At 37.4% G+C, this 21420-nt stretch overlaps 1 protein-coding gene across 1 annotated transcript in view; it reads left to right on the forward strand.

The window, feature by feature from the left end:
- The window catches only part of ABCB5 (ATP binding cassette subfamily B member 5), a 130891-nt gene that overhangs the window by 25998 nt on the left and 83473 nt on the right, over nucleotides 1-21420 (forward strand). Inside the window, exons 11-13 of the mRNA XM_009452745.4 lie at nucleotides 1364-1489; nucleotides 2763-2966; nucleotides 9837-10007. Coding sequence (XP_009451020.4) covers nucleotides 1364-1489; nucleotides 2763-2966; nucleotides 9837-10007 — 501 coding nt within the window. The remainder of the gene's footprint in view (nucleotides 1-1363; nucleotides 1490-2762; nucleotides 2967-9836; nucleotides 10008-21420) is intronic.

Genomic DNA, 21420 nt, shown 5'->3' on the forward strand with positions numbered 1-21420 from the left:
GTGATTACTAATAAAACACTGGCTTCATAGAAGAAGACATGATTTTAAGTGAAATAGATAAAATTACTAGTGTGATCAATTTATAATGTCTGCTACAGAATTTGTATAAAGACCTACCTTACTCCTACTTCCTTATTTTTTTCTGATTAAAACATTGATCGAAATTCTCTTTTCAAAGCTCTTTATTTTTGAAAGCTGTTATTTAATTACCAATTACCATTATTGGTATAGTATTGACTTCCACCATTTTTCTTAACAGTACAGTATTTCAAACTACATTTTGCAACTGCATTTGGATTGGCTTCCTAGGGACTTCAGCACCAATTGTGCCATTATATTGCATGGGAAAGTGTTCTTTGGGTTTTAAACAACTATTTTTAAAATGAACTTTTGAAACATAACCCTTTTTGTTAAACTAAAGAATGAAATTTGGGGGGGGGGGTCCACCTATTTTAAATAAATAGAACAAATTCTTTCAAGGAATGACCAGAAACCAAATCTAGAGTAAAAGTGCAGGTGTGAGAAGAGGTACTCCTACTGGTGGTCCCCGATTTCTCACCTCCTTCAGAGAACTTTTCTCGGCTTGGCCCTTTGAAGGTTTTATGTTTGGCTTATGCAAAGGGTCCATTGCTTTACAAATGGTGAGATCAAAGCAAGAGAATTCAAGGGGAGATTCCCCTGTTTAGGGCTAACTACATACAGATGCAAGCAAAGATAGGTGAGAATTTCTCAACAGGATCACTGTTGTCATTTCGAGAGGGTAATTCTTGTGAGGCTTCACCCACATTGCAGGTCCCTGGCACACTAAATGCTGTAGCAACCCCAGTCATTGAGAAAATGTTTAAAATGTTCCCTCATGGGTCACCATGAGCCCCCCAAGTTTTCTAATGATAAACTCTCATCTATCGGGAGCCACTAAGAAACTTTGCCAGCTGTTTTCCTTTAGAATATGCTTTGCAATTATGTTAGTATGTCCTAAGGAGGAGCTTCATTAAATAGCTTGTGAAAATATCTGGCAAGATCTCATTTACTTGTTACAAATTAAGACTTTCATTAACTTGATAGTCAAAATTCATATAAAATATTTTAGTTGAAAATGTGAACAGTTTACTAGTTAATATTCTGAAGTACTCTTAATTTAGTTCTCCTCTTTACATAGAGAGACAATGATAGATTCTTTTACTACTATTTTCTGAAATTATTCAGGCTATTATTATACATGTACATGAAACAAACATAACAAGATCTAAATTTGTTTTTAGAAGAATTTGTTTTTGGTTATAATTATGTATTCATTTTCTGAAAATGTGTCCATCATCTTCTTATTGTGGTTTTATGATTTTCCCTCCATACATTCCAATAGATTCTGAAAGGTCTGAATCTCAGAATTAAGTCTGGAGAGACAGTCGCCTTGGTTGGTCCCAATGGCAGTGGGAAGAGTACGGTAGTCCATCTTCTGCAGAGGTTATATGATCCGGATGATGGCTTTGTAAGTGCAGCTAGCAAAACCATGCACAGTCCACCTAATGGAATCTGGAAACACCGCAGGGCTGGCAGCTCTGTAACTTTTCATTTTCAACAGTAGAGCTGGGAGAGAAGCCATATTGTTTTCTTTCCTTTGTATCCATTCACTCAGCAAATATTTATTTAGAGCCCACTATGTGTCAGGCACTGTTTTAGGTTCTGAGAATACCTAGGTGAATAAAACAGATAAAAATCTGCCCTCATGAAGTTTACATCCTAATAATCAGAGGCAGACAATAAAAAAATAAGTAAACTACATAGTATGTTAGAAGGGAGGGAATGTTGTGGAGAAAAAAATAGCGTATTAACATCTGTACCCAGCACCTATCAAGAATTTCAAAGTTTGTCCCAGAAGAATGATGTAGAAAACATCTCCACTTTTCTTTTTCTTTTTTTTTTTTCTTGGAGCTTACAGTGTTGCATTTAACTTTCTCCGCCTTGTAAGTGGCATAGAAGATAAGACAGTGATATACAAAAGTGATTAATTCTTCATGCTTCTGTTCAAAGTTTCAACAGTTATTTTTAAAAGAAAATCTACTCCCTTAGAGCCTGGCTTTATTTAAATTTTACTTCATAGTTTTCATTTGGAGTATCCTAGACCCATATGACTACATAAATTATTAGATGAGTGTTATGTGTATAAAAGAGTTGCATAGAATATCCATGCCCTGACAGAAAACAAGGGTTGGTAAGAAATAGAGACTCTATGAGTTAGAATTACCAAACCCTGGCTTCTGTCACTGGAATATGTTGGGGTAATTGGCAATGGCACCACCTGTGGAGAAGCCAGAGGTCACTTATTATCATGTATAGCAATGAATAGGAGACACTTTTGTCTTTGCAGAGGTGTGAGATGTTGAAATAATGGCGGCTATTTCCTAGAAGAAGTGTAAGGGTCACATCCAAAACTGAAGTTTTTTGTATGTGTCTACATAATAACATTTGCAGAAACTAGAGTATGTATCTTTATAATATCTAACTTGTGGATCTTAGAATAAAGATAATCAGATGATCTGGCAAGGTTTTAGGCCAATTATTCTTTTTCAGTTTTGTTGGTGCTCATCTACCAGAAAAAGTCTACGGACAATATATATGTTAGAAATATTTTATCAAAATATAGTCAGTCTTTGATTTCTAAAATATGCTACTTCTCAGCTTATATTTTGGTCTAGTATGAAAGACCCTAAAATCAATACAGTAAAAGGCATCACAACATGGTTCATTCTTTGGATTGGCAGATCACGGTGGATGAGAATGACATCAGAGCTTTAAATGTGCGGCATTATCGAGACCATATTGGAGTGGTTAGTCAAGAGCCTGTTTTGTTCGGGACCACCATCAGTAACAATATCAAGTATGGACGAGATGATGTGACTGATGAAGAGATGGAGAGAGCAGCAAGGGAAGCAAATGCGTATGATTTTATCATGGAGTTTCCTAATGTGAGTACACTGTGCAGCCTGTGTCCTTAGCTTATGGTGGCAGCACTGCAACATTCTAATATAAGGTAATGAAACAACAACTGATGCAGAATAGTAGGGGTGTGATTAAATTCTGGATTGTCCTAGAACAAGCTTGTCCAACCAGTGGCACAAGATGGCTTTGAATGAGGTCCAACACAAATTTGTAAACTTTCTTAAAACATTATGAGTTTTTTTGTGATTTTTAAAATCTTATCAGCTATTGTTAATTTTAGTGTATTTAATGCGTGGCCCAAGACAATTCTTCTTTCAATGTGGCCCAGGGAAGCCAAAAAATTGGACACTCCTGTATGAAACATCTGTAGAGAAGAATGCATAGAAACAACCAAAAGAAGAAATGCATCATTGAAAGGCCAGATTGAAAAGAATCATATTTTGTTCTGCAATTGAAAAAGAAAAAAATGAAAGATATGTTAGAGCATAACAAAGAAATATGAAACAAAATCATCAGACCAAGCTGAGAAATTATGTCTAAAATGTTTATTTGCAAGGCCATCTTGTGGCTGAGAGTGGGAAAGTCATACACATAATGTTCAGATTGGTTCTGTGACAAACCACAAGAAAAACTATGATCATTTTTTAAAGCACAGGAAGCTAACATTGCATAAGAAATGTGAAATCAGGCCGGGTGCGGTGGCTCACGCGTGTAATCTCAGCACTTTGGGAGGCCAAGGCAGATCACCTGAGGTTAGGAGTTTGAGACCAGCTTGGCCAACATGGTGAAACTTCATCTCTACTAAAAAGACAAAAAAATTAGCTGGGTGTGGTGGCACACACCTATAGTCTCAGCTACTAGGGAGGCTGAGGCAGGAGAATCACGTGAACCTGGGAGGTGGAGATTGCAGTGAGCTGAGATCACACCACTGCGCTCCAACCTGAGCAACAGAGTGAGAATTTATGGGAAAAAAAAGTGAAATCATATTTGGAAAGCAATATTGTCCCCAAAAGAGTGAAATCATATTTGGAAAGCAATATAGTAAGCTAAAATTATTGCTAACCAGACTTATGAGATCTTAATGGGTATGTAGAATTAATGGGGTGCTGTAAAGCCTTTTTTAAAAAATATTTCCTGAAGTATTAGATCCTCAGCATCACCTGAAATTGTTGTGGGGAGCACCTTGTGACATATGAAAGGATGAGATTTGCAATTAAAATACATATAAAATTCCACCATCCCAGAGGGTCACAATAACAGAAATGTTTATTTTAATGGGCATATTTCACAAACCAAACTTGACGGATTGTAATAATTTTATTCTTGGTTTTTAATTTAAAAAATTTGTTATGCCAGTAATTGTCTCTTGTCCCCATTATTTAGGATCATAATCAGGACATATTTAGGCCAACAAAATCATTAAAGATTTAAGGTGCTTCTTAAATCTTTGGGAACACACATTTCCTTTTGTTGATGTTTTGCCCCTTTCAATGACTTCCTTTCCTTAAAACATCAATGCTCTCATTTCCCACTTAGAATTAGGGAGCTTTCTGATGCCTCTTAAATCATACCCTGTAAGTTACTACTTGCTTCTACCAAAAGCCAAATACTACACAAAGATGTCCCTTGCTATAAATCTAATAATAAATTCAGAAGATATAACCAAAAAAAATTAAAGATAGTAGCTTATCATGATGAAACCTAAATTCCACAGCCATAGCTAACCAGAAAAATGAGGAAACACAATAATGAATGAAAGTTCCAGAAGTGGCTAATTTAGGTAGGTAAAAAATTGGGGAAAGCTATTGTAAAAAAAAATGTATAACATTACTTCCCTTATAATATACACAGATTTTAAAATTAATGTATAATAATTAGCTGATACTGGTTAGCCTTTCACTCATAAACAACCATGAAATTGGAAAAAACATATGAGGCCAAGGGCAGTCATTTCCATGCATTGGATGAGAGGTAATGAAAGACTTGATTCCTAACAGACAGGAATCTCATAAAGGTACTCCATGAATTCTGTCTGGGAACTCTGAGCTGAAAGGCAAAGATCAAATTTCAGGGCAGCTTAGGCAGCTGGAAAGGTGATAAGAAATCACCTGTGGTGATGAGGCAGGGGCAGAAGCCCAGTCTGTATGGGCATCCCTCAGGAATCCTTGTCTGAGGATAAGACTACCTACCCAAGGCTCACCAGAGAGTGGCAGCCATAAAGCTGCAAGCGGAACACTGGATAGAAGTCAGGCAGTGCTGCGGGGGTGTTGAAAGTGCAGCGCAGCTGGAATGGAGAGATCACATTAACACCTTTTCAACACCCCAGGCGAGTAGCTAAAACACCAAAAAAGCCACACCTTAGGAGTCAGGACCACACCTTAGAGTAAGATCTACCTGCCCTAACAAACCCTGAGACCAAGCCATAACAGGATGCTTGGTCAGAGAAGAGAGGTTTTGGAGGTTGTGTTCTGCCAAGTTATGTGGCTTTCTACAAATTCACCCCAAGGAAACCTAAAATGAAGATTGCACAAGTTCAAGATCAGTCAGTGCTTGAGTTGCCTACTAGAGACAAAAATCAGCACTGTTTTTTTTTGTTTTTTTTTTTTCAGAAGAAAACAGAACTCAGAGTCTCTTCAACACAACAATCACAGTACTCAGTACATCATTTACAAAAACCAGACATGCAAAGAAACAGAAAAATATGGCCTGTATGCAAGAAACATAATCCTAAAAGTTTATTCTTTAAGAAAAGGGCTTCAAAATACATGAAGCAAAAACTGATACATCTGAAAGGAGAAAGACAAATCCACAACTTTAGTTGAGGCCTTCAGTGCTTGATAGAACAAGCAGGTGGAATATCAGTAAGAATATAGATGAACAATACTAACAAGCAGCTAGATTTCACTGGCATTTATAAGACATTCCAGCCAACAACAGCAGAATACATTCTCAAGTGCACATGCAACATTCTCTAAAATAAACAATATTCTGGGCCATCAAAACAAACAAAACAAAACTGTAGCTCTTTCAAATAATAGAAAACATAGAAAATATGTTCTCAGACCATAATATAAGTAAACTACATAAATATTTGAAAAATCACAAAAAATATTTCTAAAGAATATATATCTCACAAAAGAAATTTCAAGAAAAATGAAAAACTATTCTGAACTAAATCAAAATGAAACTACAATGTATTAGTATTTGTGAGATATAGTTAAAGTATTGCTCTGAGAGAAACTTATAGTATTTAATGCTTATTTTCAGAAAAGAAAAAAGATCTACAGCCTGCAAACCTAATTTTCACCTACCGAAACTAGAGAAGGAAGAGCAAATTAACCCAAAACAAGCAAGACTAAGTAAATAGAAATTACAGTAGAAATCAGTAAAACCAAAAACTGAAAAACATCAATTACTGAAACCAAAAGCTGGTTCACTGAAAAGATTTAAAAAAAAAAAAAAGTATAACTGTAGCAAAGCTGAAAAAAGAGAGAGAGAGAGAAGAGAGATGGCCAGTATCAGGAATGAAAGAAGGTACATGACTATTGATTCTAAGGACATTAAAAGGTTAATAAGGAAATATAAACAGCTGGGCATTTTTTGAAATAAAGTCCTGTAATCCTAGCACTTTGGGAGGCTGAGGCAGGTGGATCACTTGAGGAAAGGAGTTTGTTACCAGCCTGGACAACATGGCAAAACCCTGTCTCTACTAAAAATACAAAAAATTAGCTGGGCGTGGTGGTGCACACCTGTAATCCCAGCTACTCGAAAGGCTGAGACAGGAGAATCACTTGAACTCAGGAGGCAAAGGTTGCAGTGAGCTGAGATGGCACCATTGCACTCCAGCCTGGGCAACAGAGCAAGACTCTGCTCCCCCGCACCTCCCCTCAGCCCCCCCAAAAAAGCTAGATGTCTAAATAACGGCAACAGTTACAAATGAAATTAAAATAAAAAGCAATATTCACAAAGCATCAACAGACAAAATGCTTAAGAATAAATTTAATGAAAGACGTGCAAGTCTTCTAGTAAAAACTATAATATGCTGATAGACATGAAAAGATCTAAAGAAATAGAAAGTACCTTATTCATTGATTTAGAAACTCCATATTTTTAAAGATTTGCATTGTCTCCAAGTTGATATATAAATATTGTGCTTTATCAATCAAAATCTCACCAGTTTTTATGTGTATGTGTAGAAATTGACATGTTGATTCCAAAATTTATTTGGAAATTCAAAAGACCAACAATAGCCAAAACAATTTTGAAAGAAAGACCAAAGCTGGAGGACCTAAATATCTAATTTTAAGACAGCAATTAAGATCGTGGCAGTGGCATAATGATGGTTGTATAGATCAGTACAATGGAACAGAGAGACCAGAAATAGATTCACAAATATCTACTAAGTTAATTTTTGACAAGGCGAATGGAACTCAGTGGGGGAAAGAAATATCTTTTCAACAAATGGTGCTGGAACAATTGGTTATCCTTGTGGAAAAAATAAAATGTGACCTTTACTTTACATCACACACAAAAATTAATTTGCCATAGACCTTGTACCAAAATTGTAAAGCTTAAACTTCAAAAATTAAAACTTATGAAAAAATCTTTGTAACTTTGAGAGAGGCAAAAGTTTCTTAGACTGAAAAGCATTACTATAAAAAAAAAGATAAACTGGAGTGTATTAAAGGTAAAACCTCCTTTTTAAAAGACATCATTTAGAAAACAAAAAGGCAAGACACAGAGCACAAAAAATATTTATAATATACATGTCCGACAAGGACATGAATCCAGAATATATAAAGAACTGCTATAGCTTGATGAGGAGACAAAAAATAGAAATTAAAAATGGGCAAAAATTTGAACAGACATTTTACAAAAGAAGAATCAAATGAACAATACATACATTGAAAATATGCACCATTATTAGTCACCAGAGAACTCTAAAATAAAACGATAATGAGATACCATTTTACACTCTTAGAATGGCCAAAATTAAAAAGACTAACAAATGTAACTTTAGGTGATGATGTAAGCAATTAGATCTCTCATTCATTCAAATAAAAGTGAAATCAGTACAATCATTCTAGAAAGCAATTTGGCAGTTTATTATAATGTTAAACATACACTTATGACTCAGCATTCTATTCCTAGGTATTTATTCAAAAGAAATGAAAACATGACCACAAAAATATCTTGTACATGAATATTCATAGCAGCTTTATTTATAATAGCCAAAAATAGGAAACAATTTAAGTGTTCATCAGCAGTTGAATGAACAAATTGTGATAGATCTAATTTTTCTTTTTTCTTTTTTTTTTTTTTTTTGAGATGGGGTCTCACTCTGTCACCTAGGGTGGAGTGCAATGCACAATCTCAGCTCACTGCAGCCTCGACTTCCCAGGCTCCCAGGCTCAGGCAGTCCTTCCACCTCAGCCTCCTGAGTAGCTCATGCCACTACACCTGGCTAATTTTTGTATTTTTTGTAGAGACAGGGTTTCACCATGTTGCCCAGGCTGGTGTCAAACTCCTGGCTTCAACCAATCCACACAACACAACCTCCCAAAGTGCTGGGATTACAGGTGTGAACCACCACACCCGGACAAATTGTGATAGATCTAGAGTTGCCAGATGAAATACTGGATTCCCAGTTAAATTTGAATTTCAGATAATGAATAATTTTTTAGCAATATTGCATAAAACATACTTATACTAAAAAAAAACTCATTGCTTTTCTGAATTCAAATGTAACAGCTTTGTGTTTTCTTGTGTGTTGTTTGTTTTTGCTAAATCTGGCAACCCAAGGTAAACTCTCATTGTGTGGAACACTATTTAGCAATAAATAGGAGTGAACAACTGATAGAACATGGATGAATATCAAAAACATTAAGCTAGGTAAAAGAAACAAGCCAAAGAAGTACATACTGTATGATTTCATTTACATAAAGTTCTAGATCCAGGAAAATTCATGTATAGTGATAAAAATCAAATCAGCGGTATCTGCAGGCATGGTATGGGTTTTGACTGAAAAAGTGACATAAGGAAACTTACTAGGGCTACAGAAATGTTCTATATCTTTATTGGTATAGTGGTAACATGGGTGTACTCATTTGTCAATACTCATAGAGTTATAGCCTTAAAATGGATGCATTTTATTGTGTGTAAATTTCTTCAAAAAGCCTGATTTTTTAAATGTGAAGATCAATCTCTAGAAATTAAGGGTTTAGAAAGAATACTTACATTTATCTCCATGAAGAAATAAACTTTGAATCAGGGACGTAACCCAGTAGAATATTACTAGCCATGTTTCCTGGGTGCTAGAAGTTACCCCTACCACAAATATGGAAGACAAAATATCTACTTTGTTAAAGATAAATTTATTTTAAAACAAATCAAAAGAACACCTAAAAAGTATCTCAAGATGGAAAAAACATTTTAGGGGAAAGTTTGTTTTGGTAGCAATTTTTTTTCGTGCTGTTTTTCAGAGTATCCAGGAAGGAAATTGTGGGTAACATACCAAATTGCTAATAAACACTGCAGAAAATAGGTATTTGTATTACAGTGGTTCTTTTAAAGATTTCAAAGCATTCTAAAAATATCTAAAAGAGATTTGGACATTAGTTTAAATTATTATTAATTTTTCTAAATACATTTGATTATAATGAGGTCTAATTTATTTTAGTCCTAGCCAAATTTTTCTTATGTCCTCTCTTCTTTGGGCTCTTTTTTTTTTTTACAGCGGTTTGTTTTCACAAAGAACAAATCAAAAGACATAAGCACCCAGAGGCTGAAGTACTGATTAAGCTGATATTAAAACACAACTGGGATTGTCATTTCCTGTTCTAACCATTTGATCACGCTGCCTTCTGTTTCTGTGCTTCTTTCCTATTTTTCATTAGAAATTTAATACATTGGTAGGGGAAAAAGGAGCTCAAATGAGTGGAGGGCAGAAACAGAGGATTGCAATTGCTCGTGCCTTAGTTCGAAACCCCAAGATTCTGATTTTAGATGAGGCTACGTCTGCCCTGGATTCAGAAAGCGAGTCAGCTGTTCAAGCTGCACTGGAGAAGGTAAGTGAGCAGAAACGTTTCTTATTTCCATACTCCTGGTTCATTATTGTTTTTAAGTACAAGAAAGTATAGATCTGTAGTAGATTACCCAAGTTGAGAGCCCTCTTAAGGTATAAAGGCAGGATGTTAATCCACTGAGAACTTACGTGATGGCTATAGGAAGTGGTTTAGAGGACAGAAAGAGATGCTGTGGTTGGTTGGTATAAAAATACATACATGAGGCTGATACACAAGCAATCATCCAGTCTATACCTCCATTCCAAGTGGTTTGCACTTTCCACCTCCCTAGAGTGGCCCACCACTATCATCACTATTATAACCATGCCCACCCTTTGCTTCTTCTACATACACCTGTGGGATTCTCTTCTCTGACCACTTTTCTTCTTTAGGATACCCCCAGGTATTCATTTTGACCTAATTTCACCTCAAGTGGAGAATCGCTGACCTTGAACCAGCGCCCTTCGACAGCTCTGGCCCCTCAAACCTCTCCCTGACCTCCTGCTGACTATGAGCTACTGCACATACCTCAAGGCCATATGCAGTTGTGGCCCTGCACCAAATTACACTGAATCTAGGAGGGGAGTTGGCAGTGGCGGTATGAAAAACCATTGAACACTTTTCTCGATGGCCTGACTCCCTTATAAACCAGAGCCTTCAGACCCCTTACAAGGCTTAATGGCACATTTTACTTTGCATTTGCTTGGAAGTGAGTTAAGTGTTTTTTTTCTCTAAGAAAATCGCAGGCTTCCTTTTTTAAAATGCTGACTTTATGGAACCAGAAACGGATACTGGCAGGCTAAATGTCCACTGCTTCTTGAAAAATCTCTTAGTTACTATTATTTAGTAGCAAATCAGATTGTGCAAGTATGAACGCTTGTTTCCCTCCCATAATAACAATGCCACATGTTGCTTGTGTGATAAATTATCTTTGTTTACTGTGGACACTTCGGCAATTTGGTTCATCTTGGTACAGAAAATACAAAGGACTAATACAGGACTAATATTTTATTCATTTTTTTATACTTAGTAACTAGGACAGGGATCTGTATTTAGACTATATTCAAGCCTTGCTCTGTCACCCATGCTTGAGTGCAACCTCTGCCCACTGTGTTCAAGCGATTCTCCTGCCTCAGCCTCCTGAGTAGCTGGGAGTACAGGCGTGCATCACCACGTCCAGCTCATTTTTGTATTTTTAGTAGAGACAAGGTTTTGCCATGTTGACCAGGCTGGTCTCAAACTCCTGACCTCAGGTGATCCGCCCACCTCGGCCTCCCAAAGTGCTGGGATTACAGGTGTGCGTCTCCGCGCCCGGCCAGTTACATAAAATTTTAAAAAATGTATTGTAATAGGCTCTCTGATTGTTTAGAAGGTTTGATGTTGTGCCCGTAGTCTTTTCATCCACTGGTAATCACTTTAGGTAATCAAAACTAGTTCAGACTTTTAAAATAAATAGTTGCTTGGTGACATGATAAACTAATAAATGTTATTCTTATTGGTTAATATGAAACATCTATCAAAAGTGAAAAAAGAAGAATGCAGAATGTTTGTAAACTGATTCCAAAATTACACAAAATAGCAACTGTGAAAAAAATGAAGGCAATATATGAAAATAATAACAGCTATGTGGCAGAATTATGGGGGAATTTAACTTATTTCAAAAATTCATTTACTGTCCCTGTTTTTCAGTTGTTTAAAGGAGAAAGAGATTAAATCAATGTAGAAATAGGTGTGAAACTGCTTTATGTATGGTTTGCTGGGTGAGGGTAAAGGGTAACCAATAGGATGAAAAGTAGCATAGCAAACTAGATTAATCGTATACTCTTCGGTTTATTGGAAAATGGCTTATGGAGAAGGGGAGAGTTCAAATACAGGCAGGGTGATGGAAGCTATAGCACCATGACAGCCCTCTCCTCTCACCACCATAGACTGCAGTTATGGAACCAAGCCCTTGGAGGCGGCCCTGGGTAAGAAAGGTAGGACATCCAGCAGGTCTCATTCCTGATCAGCTGTCTAAGAGGCCCCAGACTCTGTTACATCATACAGCCTAACCCACACAGTTAACAGTTTTCTGCTGCTCAAAATATCCTGCAAGCCACTAACCAACGAAAGAAGACATAATGAAGTGTATCCCTCCTCCCTGGTGATAGAATCTATACCCACTTCGCTCCACAACCTGCCCTCACATATCCCTTCCATCCCCTCCTCTCCATTACTCATTTATCTTCCACTTACACGAAGTTCTAGAACCTGTGAAACTAATCAATGGTATTAAAAAATCAGGTCAGCAGTTTCTTAGGGCAGGGGTGAATTCTAACTAAACAGCAACATGAAGGCACTAACACCCTTTTCCTCACTTGGACTATTGCAGTAGCTAACTCTGCATCAGCCCATGCCCTCTTCAATCTGTTCTCAACACAGCAGCCAAGTGTTGCTATTCAAATGCAAATTTGGTGACATCATACTTCTACTTCAAATCATCCAATAACTCCCCACCTCACTCTAAGTAAAAGCCACATTCCTTACAGTAAGCACAAGGCTCTATGGAGCTGGGCTCCAAGCTCCTTCTGGAACTTCCCTTCCTACCATTCTCCCCAACAATGCCTGCTTCTTAAACATACCCTCACACTTTTCATCAGCTAACACACAACGCATATGTTTGTTTATTTTGCTATTGTCTCTCTTTCCCCACTTGAACGTAAACTCTCTGGTGGTGAAGGCTTTGAGTGATTAACTGCAGTGCAGCATCCCCACCTCTAGAACAATGCTGGCCCTTAATAGACAGCCAACAGATATTGTTGGATGGACTTCGATGAGTGGGATCCAGGATACTTCTAAGACCAGAAATATTCTAATATTCTTTTATGCTTTCTTTCTTTTCTTTTTTTTTTTTTTTTTTTTTTTTGAGACCAAGTCTCACTCTGTCATCCAGGCTGGAGTGTAGTGGCATGATCTTTGCTCACTGCAACCTCCGCCTCCTGGGTTCAAGCAGTTATCCTGCCTCAGGCTCCTGAGTAGCTGGGATTACAGGCACGCACCACCACGCCCAGCTAATTTTTGTATTTTTAGTAGAGACAGGGTTTCACCATGTTGGTCAGGCTGGTCTTGAACTCCTGACCTTGTGATCTGCCTGCCCTAGCCTCCCAAAGTGCTGGGATTACAGGGGTGAGCCACCAGGCCCAGCGAGACCTGAAATGTTCTTTTCTGGACTCCTGGATTTAGAATAACTACAAACTAGTTTTGTTTCACTAATGTTCAAGAAGAATTTCTAGTGTCAGTGAATAAAGGTTCATGCCATAGGGTGTGAGTTTCACTCTGCTACTTGTTTTGACCTGGTGTGCCAATGCAGCAGGTTTCCAAGCTGCCCCACTAGTAGGAGACATGGCAGTGAGCACCTGCAGGCCCCTGGGGAAGCCAAGGAAACCCACGCTGATTCTGTGATAAAGCCTGTGAAAGCTCTGTGAAATGTTAAAAGTGGTATGCAAATCTAAGGCATAATTATTATTAAGGGAGTTTTGGCCACACCACATCAATGGAGAACCTCTTTGGTAATTATGAAGGAAGAGTTATCATCACAATATTATTCTTTGAAAATACAGGGTTGCTTTATTGCAGCCCTCACGGGCACGTCTTAACCATCACTGTACTTTCTCCCTATGATGCGCCCCGTTGGTCTTCCTCCGAGACCTCTTATGTTGTATTTATACTACTTAGAGGACTGGACAATAAGGAAATTGGTGTCTTACATTAAGCTGTGGGCCACTTGATTAAATTAAGTTCTAAGAAGTGATTATCCAAAGTCGAAGTTAGGTCAGAGTAAATTTTACACACAAACACACACACACTAATGCACACACATTTTGAATGTCTGTGTCAATTAAATATCTCACTCTGTATTTGGAATTTTGAAAAATCATTTATAGCAACACTCTAATAGTTGGGAACAGAAAGGGAATTTCTCCAAGGGAATTTCCTTGGCTGAAATTCAGACAGAAAATCAAAGGTAACACACAGATTACCTTATGCAAAAAACATGATTGGATATTTTATAAACCTGCTTAATCAAGCTCACATTTGTAGGACTTGATGTTAAAGTCTAAGCCACTAACTTCTTTCAGAGTAATGGTTCTTCTCCTTTGATAGATCAGGGCCCCTTTGAGAATCTGACTGAGAAAGGGAAAAATAAACCACCATAACTCTTTAGAGAAGTATACAAATTCACTTATACAAAAAGACTTACATGTACCCTTGAGGGAGTCATAGACCCCCGAAGCCATTTGTGGGTCCTTATTTTAGATGTAACAAAGGAACAAATGGATGATAACAGCTAATCCTCACAAGACCCATACAAGATTAAGACATTTATTCTCCTGTTTTACAGTTGAGCTGTAAAATACACTGAAGCACAGGGAGGTTAAGTAATAGGTAGGCACAGTGAAGCCAGAACCCGGACCACTCAACCTTCTGCCTCATTCTTGTAACCACCAGGCTATATTGCTTCAGGATTACACTGCCGGGAGGTGGAGCTAAAACCAATTCCAGATCAGGCTTCAAACCTCTTAATAAACATAGAATTATCAAATTTCACTTCTGAGTATATGCCCAAAATAATTGAAAGCAGGGTCTCAAAGAGATATTGGTATACTAGTGTTCATAGTAGCATCATCTACAGTAGCCAAAAGGTGAAAACAATCCAAATGTCTGTTTACAGATAAATGGATAAAGACAATGTGGTATATACATACAATGGAATACTACCAGTTTTTAAAAGGAAATTCTGATGATGCTAAAACATGAATAAACCTTGAAGAATTATCCTAAGTGAAATAAAACTGACAAAAAAGGATCCATATTGCTTAATTCTGCTCATATGAGATACATACAATAGTCAAATTCAGAGACGGAAAGTAGAAGAGTGGTTACTAGGGGCTTGGGGGACGGGAAAGTGGGGAGTTAGTGTTTAATGGGTATACAATTTGAATATGAGATGATGAGAAAGTTCTGGAGATGGGTAGTGGTGACAGTCGCACAACAATGTGATTAAGATTGTAAATTTTATGTTAGGCATTTTTTTTTTTTTTTGAGATGGAATCTTGATCTGTCACCCAGGCTGGAGTGCAGTGGCATGATCTCAGCTCACTGCAACCTCCGCCTCTCAGGTTCAAGCGATTCTCCTGCCTCACCCTCCAGAGTAGCTGGGATTACAGGCACACACCACCACACCCGGCTAATTTTTATATTTTTGGTAGAAATGGGGTTTCACCATGTTGCTCAGGCTGGTCTCGAACTCCTGACCTCAAATGATCCATGCGCCTCGGCCTCCCAAAGTGCTGGGTTTACAGGCATGAGCCACTGTGCCCAGTCAGGCAATTTTTTTTTTTACCAAAGAAAAGAGAGAGAGAGATTAGTAATCTAAGCCTGAGTACAAAAGAACAGTGAAAAAAAATTAATAAATAAAAGAATAGTGACAAAGAGGAATTTGGCCTCTCAGAGTCAGAAGGATCCTACCCTTTAAAATCGCTATAGTGGTAAATTCTGTATTATGCATATTTTTCCACAATTTTAAAAACAAAACACAACTAGCCTTTTTTGGAAAACCACACTCACACTGTCTTCTTGGGAAAGAAATTCAAACCATACTCCAAATCGAAGCTCTCATGTGGGTTAAACCCACTTTTGTTCCCGTAAGTTGTTTATTTTTATACTATTTTATAAATAACTAGTAGAATTCTCTTTTATAAATTTAGGTCACTGTTACTTAGCAGGACATTCCAAGGTTTTAAAGAATATACTAAAAGGTCTTCTAAGATATAATAAAATATTTTTCCATGATATGTATAAGCATCTTGGTGATTTTTGTAAATTAAAATTATTCCTAAGCCGTTCCTTCCTCCCAAAATAAGGAAAATGCCTATAGAAGATACTGATTTTCCTAAGTGCTATCAAATAAGTGATCTCAATGTATTATTTATCAAGAATAAAAATAGGTAAGGTATTATGCCCTTATGGAAAAAAATAAACTAATTATTGCAGCATTTTCTCTTCTTACCCACCATTTACTTCATCATTTATTTTTTATTGTAAATTTCTCCACAAATACTTAAATGATTAGCTTGTTATTAAAGTTAAGTAAAGCTGGGAGTGGTGGCTCACACTGTAATCCCAGCTACTTGGGAGGCTACAGTGGGAGAATCATGTGAGACCAGGAGCTCAATACCGGCTGGGCAACATAGCAAGACCTTGTCTGTAAATAAAATAATAAAATGATTTTTTTAAAGTTCAATGAAGAGAAAAGGTATTAAATGATGATAAATAATTTTATGTTATCTCTAATTCTTAACTTTCATGTTAACTTATTTAGAAGTGACAATGAAGAGATTCCAGGCCATAAAAAGAAAATATTTTACCATTATTATGTTATTATTTCACGTTCCTAATTAGGTAGTACACGTGGGTTTATTTTAGCAGAGTTTAGATTTTGAAAGTTTTTCTTTTCTAAAGGGTCTTAACCCAAGCATTCATGCATTCACATGAGTAGATTTCCGCAAGCTGGAAAGAAGGGTCAACGAGCAGGTGAGTCACCCATTAAAAGTGACTTCTAAGTTCCTGATATTTTGCTATTTGTCATCCCCCTTGACAAAAAAGAAAGCATTCTCGGACCAGTGACGTGGTCTGACAGTAACCCCACATTGTTGAGCCCTGGAACCCATGTCGACCCAGAAGAACATTAAGCCAATTGGCTTTCAACATCACAGTCAGGTAGTTAAGAAACAAAAGGCCTATGTTTCCCGTTCAACTACCATGGTGACCTTATTATAAAAGATGACCAGCTAAAATTTGATAGCCTAAAAGAAAAGACACTGAAGAGTAATGAGAAGTTGTCAGACTGTATTCTTGGAGTACTAGGGTACTAGGGTCTCCAAGGAGCCTCTCAAGGACTGAGAGAGGTGGGGAGGTGAGGTGGACAAGCAGGTAGGGCTGTACCCCCAACTCCCCTGCCAATTCAAGCAATGCAGTGATCCATTTATCTGGATGAGATAGAGATGGATAGATAGATAGATAGATAGATAGATAGATAGATAGATAGATAGATAGATAGATAGATACATACATACATACATACATACATACATACATATAGATATAGATATACAAGCTTTCAGATGAGCTTCTATTTGCTGAAAGGATTTTGCAGGTTAAAAAAAAAAAAAAAAAGTTGGGCCAGGCGTGGTGGCTCATGCCTGTAATCCCAGAACTTTGGAAGGCAGAGACAGGCGGATCACCTAAGGTCAGGAGTTTGAGACCAGCCTGACCAACATGGAGAAACCCTGTCTCTATTAAAAATACAAAAATTAGCTGGGCGTGGTGGCACATGCGTGCAATCCCAGCTACTCGAGAGGCTGTGGCAGGAGAATCGCTTGAACCCAGGAGGTGGAGGTTGTAGTGAGCCGAGATCTCGCCATTGCACTCCAGCCTGGGCAACAAGAGTGAAACTCCGTCTCAAAAAAAAAAAAAGGTTGACGATAACAGCACTACATCATGGAGTACATGTCACCGATGAGCCCCAAATCCAACTGAGGCAACCTTTTGGAAGGCAGTGAGTGGGAACTTGTGTTCTCCTAGGTTTTCTATGCCACACTTGCCCCCAGGTTACTAGAACTCTCTGTGCTGACACGCTTTCCCAGAAACTGTATTATGCCTGGTAATGGACCCTCTCAAATGCTCGAGGCTTTGTATTATTTTCCTTTCTTTTCCTGCTGCCCTCTATGTTTACGGCAAGTCCCATAACCATCTCTGGTGAGAATCTAGCTGATCTCCTCAGGTCCGTATCTCTGCCTAGCAATTCTGGGAGGGATGTTTTAAAGCACCCTCTTTTTCAAAGTCCAAGATAATGACCTGGTGATGTATGGCTGTGCATGGAATTGTAAAGTAATCTGAAAAATGTCAGCAAAGTGTCAAGTAGAGACCTGTCTTCCTGGTGACCTTTGTTTGGTCAAATACCTAATTGTTTGGCTTTTAGCTTTGTGTAATCTGTGAAGTAGGAGAGGAGATACTAGGAAATTCTTTCAATATTGCATTTTCTAGAAAAAAATAATACAACAAAGACGTAATGATAATCTACCACACTATCTACGTTGAGGTATCTGGAACCACAGTGGTATGAATTGCACTATCTCCCTAATCTTTACACTAATTCTGGCTAAAAGACAGCATCAGCTCAAATTTTCCTGATCAGTTTTTTAGCAGGCTTTGGCTGCCAAAATCTCTTCTGTGTTTTAAGTCTGAAGCAATTACTGTTGAATATTTTGTTGTTGTTCACTATGAGGAGTATATCAGTTTTAGGTCACAGGAATGATCTAGTAGAGATGTATTTTTCTAGTACACTTGATAGTACCTTGAATATGTACAGTACATGTAGGCCCATTTTATGGACCTCTGAGGCATAGTTTTTTCCCTTTTAAGTTATTAGATATTTCTGTGATTCATTTGATGCACTCAGATACAAATTCATGCTATAATAAGTTAAATAGTAACATAATATCTACCTTAATCAAATGTTTATAGTTTAGGCCAGGAGCCTGGCAAAGTAAAGATGACACAGATGTAATGCTTGATAAGTAAATAAATATGAGAAGAGATATATATTAAAACACCTGTGAAGTGAATCCCCTGTGAAGAAAAGAAGGTCTCTAACAATATAAACCTGTATCAGGAAACCCTGTGATTCTGATTCTGTGCACAGAAGGATACATGGAATTCTCAGACCTTTTCTAGTTGCAACCTTTTAATTGTTTGACTTTATATTCTGTCCTCTCAAATTCTCCTTAGACTGTGACGTGTTAATGCTCTCTTTTATATTTTCTAATTAAATTCCATACACATTAATTTGAGAACTGTTGGAGAGTATTGTGAAATCATTGAGCTAATGGGTCACATCATGTGACTTCATGAGTAAGATTTGAGATCTGTTTGCTTTTGGAAAATAACATTCGTAACTTTGAGGAAACAGAATAAATAGGAGATTTATTAAATAAATATGAGCCAGTAGGCTAGGTGCCTGAGTGTTTTTGCCTTCGCGGTTGTCAGGTTTCTAATACATACCAACCCAACAACAGCGTTCTGGGACTCTCTTTTAAAGGGCTGTAGGCAAGTCCCAGGTCTCCAAGACCCAGAATAGAATTCAAACTTAAAGTGTGAAAGAGAGGAGTGGTATCAGCATAGGCTGAATATCTTACCTGTAAAAAGGAAGACAAATCAGACGAACCCAAATTGAGATATTCTACAAAACATCTAACCAGTGTTCTTTAAAACTATCAAGTTTATCAAAAACAAGGACAATCTGAGAGACTGTAACAGCCAAGAGGAGCCTAAGGCGACATGATGACCAAATGTACTGGGATATTCAGGGATGGGGATCCTAGAACAGAAAAAGTACGTGAGTTGAAAATTAGAGAAATCTGAATCAAATATGGAGTTTAGATAATGATGTGTCAATAGTGGTTCAGTAGTTGTGGCAAATGCATCATAGAAGTGTAAGATGTTAGAACTGGGGGATATTGTGTGCAGGGTACATGGAAGCTTCCTGCACTATCTTTGCAATTTTTCTGTAAGTCTAAAACTATTCTAAAAAAAAAAGAAAAAAAAAAGAAGGTTGATGTTAACAGCACTACATCATTGAGCACATGTCACCAATGAGCCCCAAATCCAACTGAGGCAACCTTCTGGAAGGCAGTGAGTGGGAACTCAGTGTTTACTTAAAAAAAACTACTCACATTTTTAACCAATTTTGCTTTACTATTCATAAGGGTGTGCTGTATAAGCGAGGCTTAGAATTACCACACCAAAGTATATGCGAGACTGAGAAAAACAAGAAGCAAGCTGGCCAGGTGCGGTGGCTCACGCTTGTAATCCCAGCACTTTGGGAGACCAAGGTGGGCGGATCACCTGAGGTCGGGAGTTTGAGACCAGCCTGACCAACACGGAGAAACCATGTCTCTACTAAAAATACAAAATTAGGCGGGCGTGGTGGCACATGCCTGTAATCCCAGCTACTCGGGAGGCTGAGGCAGGAGAATCGCTTGAACCCGGGTGGCGGAGGTTGCAGTGAGCCGAGATTGTGCCATTGCACTCCAGCCCGGGCAACAAGAGCGAAATTCCATCTGAAAAAAAAAGAAAAAAAGAAAAGCAAGAAGCAAGCAATAAAAACCTGTTCCCCATGTATCAGTCACTCATTAGTTTAATAAAATATTCATAAACTTGACAATATCAGAAAATAAAGAAAGCACTAAGCATGTTAGTGCTTAGTATAACTCTCTTCTACTGTAGAGTAGGTTATACCATAAAAATGACCCATAGAAACTTACATATGCTGATAATTAATTTCCAGTTAAAAATACCGAAATCTGCCTGTCTACAACTCTATATCACAGTTGTCCCCAATCCACTTTGTCATTCTTTTTGCAGGGCATTCATTAAAATGTCTCAGTCTCATTCAGGATTCCTGCAGAACTTTAGAATGACCAACTGGGCTGCTGAATGTATTTGCTTCTTTTGTTTGACTTTGATTTTTGTTTTTAACAGTTTTTTGAGGTTTCATTGAATATAAGAAACTGTACATATTAAAACATATGATTGGAAAAATTTTGGCGTATATGTACACCAAAATCTAGATAGTCAGCCATACTTTTCACATGACTTTTGAAACCATTTCACCCTGACCCTCTCCAGCCCTCCTCCCCTGATCCTTGGCAACCACTGATTTGCTTACTGCCACTAGAGATTAGTTTGTATTTTCTAGAACTTTATATAAAGGGAGCAATATCATATGTATTCTGTTAGGTCTGGCGTCTTTCATTCAGCATAATTATTTTGAGACTCATCCATGTTGTAGAATGCATCAATAGTTTGTTTCTTTTTATTGATAAATGGTATTCTATTTATGACTATGCCACAATTTAAACTAATTGGTATAGATGCTCATTTGAATTACTAGGTTTGTTTTCAGTTTTGGGATATTACAGATAAAGCTGTTCTAAACATTCATATGCAAGTCTTTGTATAGACATGTGCTTTTATTTCTCTTGAGTAAATACCTGGGATTTAAATGGCTGAATCTTATGGTAGGTATACTTTTTACTTTATAGTTAAGTGCCAAACTGTTTTTCTTTTACATTTCTACAAGAGATATATTAAAATTCCAGCTACTCCACAGCTTGCCCACACTTCATATGGTCATTTATTTTAATTTCAGCCATCTGAAGAAATGTGTAGTAGTTTCCCATTGTCATTTTAATTTGCATTATCCTGATGACTGCTGATGTTAAGCATTTTTATGTGCTTATTAACCATCCATATTTTTTTCTTTGTTAAAGTGTCTGTTCAAATCTTTAGCCCATTTTATACTGAGTTGTTTGTT

This window comes from Pan troglodytes, chromosome 6 (genome assembly GCF_028858775.2).
Source record: "Pan troglodytes isolate AG18354 chromosome 6, NHGRI_mPanTro3-v2.0_pri, whole genome shotgun sequence".
In the NCBI taxonomy this organism is placed as follows: domain Eukaryota; kingdom Metazoa; phylum Chordata; class Mammalia; order Primates; family Hominidae; genus Pan; species Pan troglodytes.